At 37.0% G+C, this 6,711-nt stretch overlaps 2 protein-coding genes across 2 annotated transcripts; both read right to left on the reverse strand.

Moving 5' to 3' along the window:
* Nucleotides 1-39: 39 nt before the first annotated feature.
* BESB_033050 (uncharacterized protein) lies at nt 40-595 on the reverse strand (the record flags this gene model as incomplete). Its single annotated transcript, XM_029361893.1, has 2 exons — nt 40-116; nt 292-595. 2 exons carry the CDS (start codon nt 593-595, stop codon nt 40-42), a joined length of 381 nt encoding a protein of 126 aa, XP_029214661.1.
* Nucleotides 596-4,903: 4,308 nt separating this feature from the next.
* On the reverse strand, nt 4,904-5,263 carry BESB_033060 (uncharacterized protein; the record flags this gene model as incomplete). The annotated part of the gene is made up of 1 exon (XM_029361894.1): nt 4,904-5,263. One exon carries the CDS (start codon nt 5,261-5,263, stop codon nt 4,904-4,906), a length of 360 nt encoding a protein of 119 aa, XP_029214662.1.
* Between the last annotated feature and the right edge of the window lie 1,448 nt (nt 5,264-6,711).

Raw genomic sequence — 6,711 nt, forward strand, 5'->3', positions numbered from 1 at the left:
AACAAACTGTCTCCAGACGTTCTTAACCCAGCTCACGTATTACATCTGACGGTGAACTAGCGTTCCTAACTGAATCTTGTTCAATAACAAGGGAGTAATGAGCCGACATGGAGGTGCTGATACAATCCGAGGATTAGAACTCCCAATATTATCTGACCTGTTATCCCGGCGTACCTTACGACCGTTATATGATTTAGAGATAGAATGTAATGTGGATTAATATCCACATGGTTTCTACAAAGTGTAGATATAAAATAGTGAATGGTTCTGTAAAGATCTTGCATAACATACCTTTAGATTTGCTTAGCATTATAGAGCTTGTAGGCATGTAAGTAACTAAAGAACTATAGATACTTTGAGTGAAGAATACAAGGATAGCTCCAACAATAACATGGCTAAAATGTATACCAGTTAAGATGAAAAGTCCATTACCAAATGCATTATCATTAATATAAAGAGATAGTCCTAAGTATTCCGTACAGACTAACATTAAGAAGGCGACTACCAAAGTGAATGTCATGATATTCGTACAGCTTGTATACAAATGTTGGTTTTTCAAAATACGCTGGATACCACTATACTTAATGCAGAGCATAGTTAAGATGATAACTATTGTGGATATAGAACCAATTGAACACCATGTATTAATATAAACAAAGATAATCAGGGTAATCTGGTATCCTTCTGGCATAACGTTGAAACCAAGTATATGCATAGGATGAAAATTAATAAGATACTACCTAAGAAGACTACAAACCAGATGCTTAAATATGGAGAAGCACCGGTATTTACATGGAATAGATTTACAGTATCTCCGAACATATCTCTGCTATAGAAGATAAAGCCACATATAGTAGCTAGTACTGCACCAAGAGATAATACGAAATGGAAATGAGCTACAATATAGTATGTATCATGTAGGGCAATATCCATACCAGCGTTACCCATAACTACACCTGTAGTACCACCTAGAGTAAACAATAGGATAAAACTAAGAGCAGCCCATAGATCTACAGTTCTTGTAGTTGTATGGCTAGCCATATAGGTACCTAACCAGTTGAAATCTTAGTACCGGTAGGAATTGCAATCATAATAGTCATAGCAGAGAAATAAGCTCTGGTATCTACCTCTAGACGACTGTCATCATATGATGTGCCCATACTAAGGAACCTAGAATAGAAATACAACCCATAGCTAAGATCATAGATTGTCCACCGAAGACAGATCTAGCAGCATACATAGATAATGTCTGCGAGACTACACCAAAAGCAGGTAAAATTAGAATGTATACCTCTGGATGTCCGAAGAACCAGAATAGATGTTGATAAAGTACACTATCACCAGAATACATAGAATCATAAATTCAGTGTTTACGTGTAGATCAAGAAGGATCATAACTAATCCACCAGTAAGAATAGGTAGAGTGAAGACTAACATAAGGGCAGTAAATATGATAGCCCAGATATATAGAATATAGTTCTTAGCACCAGCATTAGAACCCATGAAAGACGCAAGTACCAAGGAAGTTAATAGAACTTAAAATACTACTAATTCCTAGTACTGCAAGACCTCCGATAATCCAATCAGTTGCCTCTGGATTTAACACCATCAAGCTAGTACTTAGTGGAGGATACATTGTCCAACCAAGACCACTACCAAACTCGGAACAAATACTTTGAGTTAACAACACAGAACCTAATGGTACTAGAAAATAGGAGATCGCGTTAGTTCTTGGGAAAACGACTTCCGAACCACCAATATATATTGGTACAAAAGAAGTTACCATATCCTCCGTACAAAGCAGGCATTAAGAACATAAAGATCATAGCTAGGCCATGTATCGTTATTATCACATTATAAGTAGCTATCGTCTCTGTACAAATGATCCGCGATCCAGAACTGTATAACTCAAATCGAATAAACAAAGACATTATAGTTCCTAGAATACTGAAGATGACTCCGGTTATGAGATACAGACAACCAAGTTCTTTATGATTGCAGTACACCACCACCCCACTGGACTGCTTAAGACAGCTAAAAGTGTTGGATTTCAATATCACGTAATCATGTTTTGCTTGGAAGCTGTAGTCATTATAACTATTTGATTTAGTATAAGCATAGAACCAATCCGGTAGTAAGATATACGATAGTAGCTAATCTACCATATAAGATATAAGTCGCTTGTGGAATAGCACTACCAATAATAATCAAGAAGATCATACTGTATACCCAAATAATTACCCATCCACTGACTACATTCGAGTCATAAAAATGTTGTCGTATCAACATTCGAGTATTCAAAGCTCGAATTTCAGATAAAAGAGCTAAGTTAATGAGAGAGGACATAAATACTAACAAACCACCGGTTTTGGATGGGATTACTTTTAACACCGCATAATATGCTAAAAAGTACCATTCAGGTACGATATGAAGCGGAGTTACAAACCGGTTCACTGGTATGGAGTTATCTGGGTGCGATAATTCAATCAAACCAAAAGCCGTTTGTAAGAAAATTAAACCAATTAGATAGGATAGACATTTAGCATCGGTCATTAACATATGAGGATAGAAGGCTACTTTAAGTGCGGAATCAATACCTGCAGGGTTACTAGAACCATTTAAATGTAAATAGAAGATGTGTAATACAATTAGAATGCAACCTACAAAAGGTAATATAAAGTGCAATACAAAGAATCGTTTTAATGTTACATCAGATACATAGTATCCACCGAGTAACCAAGGTACTAAATATGGTATTGGAGAAAGGAGATTAGTAATGACTGTAGCACCCCAGAAACTCATCTGTCCCCATGGTAGTACATAACCGAGGAAAGCAGTGGCTATAGTAGTAGATATAAAACTAAACCAGACATCCAAGCAGTAGTTAAATAACTATAGCTGGAGTTATACATACCTCGAGACATGTGTATTAAGATACACAAAAGACGAAAGAAGCAGTTGTTGCATGCAACATCCTAAATTCCCATCCTGCTGCTACCTCTCTAACTAGATGTTGAACACTAGCAAATGCACAAGATGCTTCAGAAGTATATCGGAACGCTAAAGTGATACCTGTAATTATTTGGAGTACAAAGGTAATTGCAACTAAGAAACCAAAGTTATAAGATGAATTTAGATTGAGAGCACACCGATAAAAGACGAGGTGTGCCCGGAATAGACTCATGGAAATTTGGTGTGTTCTCGAAACCATGCTAGCACAATAGAACTTCGTTAAATAACTACATATTAAAATGAGCGCATGTAAACTAGTCTTAAACACACCGCTCGTCACGTAACAAATCTCAAATCGTACTGTAGATTTTATATATGTACCGTAACTATAACCATGGTGACATCCAATGTTCACGCTCATGGATTCAGTGTCCAGGACTACCTGGCGCTTAATAACGATTCCGTCTTCCAGCTTCCAAGCAAACATGATTACCGTGATATTGAAATCCAACACTTTTAGCTGTCTTAAGCAGTCCAGTGGGGTGGTGGTGTACTGCAATCATAAAGAACTTGGTTGTCTGTATCTCATAACCGGAGTCATCTTCAGTATTCTAGGAACTATAATGTCTTTGTTTATTCGATTTGAGTTATACAGTTCTGGATCGCGGATCATTTGTACAGAGACGATAGCTACTTATAATGTGATAATAACGATACATGGCCTAGCTATGATCTTTATGTTCTTAATGCCTGCTTTGTACGGAGGATATGGTAACTTCTTTGTACCAATATATATTGGTGGTTCGGAAGTCGTTTTCCCAAGAACTAACGCGATCTCCTATTTTCTAGTACCATTAGGTTCTGTGTTGTTAACTCAAAGTATTTGTTCCGAGTTTGGTAGTGGTCTTGGTTGGACAATGTATCCTCCACTAAGTACTAGCTTGATGGTGTTAAATCCAGAGGCAACTGATTGGATTATCGGAGGTCTTGCAGTACTAGGAAGTAGTATTTTAAGTTCTATTAACTTCCTTGGTACTTGCGTCTTCATGGGTTCTAATGCTGGTGCTAAGAACTATATTCTATATATCTGGGCTATCATATTTACTGCCCTTATGTTAGTCTTCACTCTACCTATTCTTACTGGTGGATTAGTTATGATCCTTCTTGATCTACACGTAAACACTGAATTTTATGATTCTATGTATTCTGGTGATAGTGTACTTTATCAACATCTATTCTGGTTCTTCGGACATCCAGAGGTATACATTCTAATTTTACCTGCTTTTGGTGTAGTCTCGCAGACATTATCTATGTATGCTGCTAGATCTGTCTTCGGTGGACAATCTATGATCTTAGCTATGGGTTGTATTTCTATTCTAGGTTCCTTAGTATGGGCACATCATATGATGACAGTCGGTCTAGAGGTAGATACCAGAGCTTATTTCTCTGCTATGACTATTATGATTGCAATTCCTACCGGTACTAAGATTTTCAACTGGTTAGGTACCTATATGGCTAGCCATACAACTACAAGAACTGTAGATCTATGGGCTGCTCTTAGTTTTATCCTATTGTTTACTCTAGGTGGTACTACAGGTGTAGTTATGGGTAACGCTGGTATGGATATTGCCCTACATGATACATACTATATTGTAGCTCATTTCATTTCGTATTATCTCTTGGTGCAGTACTAGCTACTATATGTGGCTTTATCTTCTATAGCAGAGATATGTTCGGAGATACTGTAAATCTATTCCATGTAAATACCGGTGCTTCTCCATATTTAAGCATCTGGTTTGTAGTCTTCTTAGGTAGTATCTTATTAATTTTCATCCCTATGCATATACTTGGTTTCAACGTTATGCCAAGAAGGATACCAGATTACCCTGATTATCTTTGTTATATTAATACATGGTGTTCAATTGGTTCTATATCCACAATAGTTATCATCTTAACTATGCTCTGCTAATGCACTTAACATGATGGTCATGAAAAGCACAAGAGAACTTGGATCCGGTAAACAAAGACCTTCAAGATCTAAACCAGTAGTCCAACTCGTAGTATATACTCCCCAGAAAAAGCTGATAAATAATCCTGTCTCAGAGATGATAACTCCAAGTACGATGCTACTGATTAGACTAGCATCTGAGTAGTAGTTTTCTCTCGCTGTTAAGATGAGTGAGAACAAGAATCCATATATTACGCCTAGAACATAACCGATGTGGAATAATCTTAATGTAGTAGGATATTGAAATCCAACACTTTTAGCTGTCTTAAGCAGTCCAGTGGGGTGGTGGTGTACTGCAATCATAAAGAACTTGGTTGTCTGTATCTCATAACCGGATCATCTTCAGTATTCTAGGAACTATAATGTCTTTGTTTATTCGATTTGAGTTATACAGTTCTGGATCGCGGATCATTTGTACAGAGACGATAGCTACTTATAATGTGATAATAACGATACATGGCCTAGCTATGATCTTTATGTTCTTAATGCCTGCTTTGTACGGAGGATATGGTAACTTCTTTGTACCAATATATATTGGTGGTTCGGAAGTCGTTTTCCCAAGAACTAACGCGATCTCCTATTTTCTAGTACCATTAGTGAACTCTTTTGGTCTGATCCTAAGTACGCAGTGAGCTAACTAGATACAAGGAACTTGACAAGCATTAATAGATTTATATAAACGACAAGGACATGAGTCTACTGGATTTTATAATACAGGGTTGAACTGTGGGTTAGTTTCAATGCCCAAGGCAGAGCACTGGATTGGATACCCAGGGAACTGTGCTCCCATTAATAAGAATCATATTCTAAGTCACCAGGCATGCAATACCAATCAGATAACAACTGAAGCTAGACTCCATGTTACACTTACTAAAATGGGATTCCTAGGTTGATATAAACTACCTTTTTCTGGGGAGTATATACTACGAGTTGGACTACTGGTTTAGATCTTGAAGGTCTTTGTTTACCGGATCCAAGTTCTCTTGTGCTTTTCATGACCATCATGTTAAGTGCATTAGCAGAGCATAGTTAAGATGATAAACTATTGTGGATATAGAACCAATTGAACACCATGTATTAATATAACAAAGATAATCAGGGTAATCTGGTATCCTTCTTGGCATAACGTTGTGTAGTTATATGAAGCGTACATTCCTTAATATCTGGAACAATAGATTATGGTTAGGTAGTGGAACAAGGAGAGCGTCTGTTGTACATCAACACTAGATACAAAGGAACTTGACAAGCATTAATAGATTTATATAAACGACAAGGACATGAGTCTACTGGATTTTATAATACAGGGTTGAACTGTGTAAAGATCATTGTGTTATGGTTCTATCACAAACCATTGAGATTACGAAGTTATGGTTTTGGGCTCGTGAGTGTCTCTCAATAATAGCTGAGTGCTTGTACGATAATTATATCAATGCAGTACCAATTAAGGCGTGTAGCATCTCCTATGCTCCTTAACATCACAGCTATGTCGAATTATCGCACCCAGATAACTCCATACCAGTGAACCGGTTTGTAACTCCGCTTCATATCGTACCTGAATGGTACTTTTTAGCATATTATGCGGTGTTAAAAGTAATCCCATCCAAAACCGGTGGTTTGTTAGTATTTATGTTATCAACATGTCAATGAAATATCAACAACGATGAAACTTATTTGGTTAACATAACAACATAGAAGGTAAAGCTGGATTACGTTCAAACTTTACACTGGATACGTTTCAATGTTAACTTACT

This window comes from Besnoitia besnoiti, assembly GCF_002563875.1.
Source record: "Besnoitia besnoiti strain Bb-Ger1 chromosome Unknown contig00187, whole genome shotgun sequence".
Classification (NCBI taxonomy): Eukaryota; Apicomplexa; class Conoidasida; order Eucoccidiorida; family Sarcocystidae; genus Besnoitia; species Besnoitia besnoiti.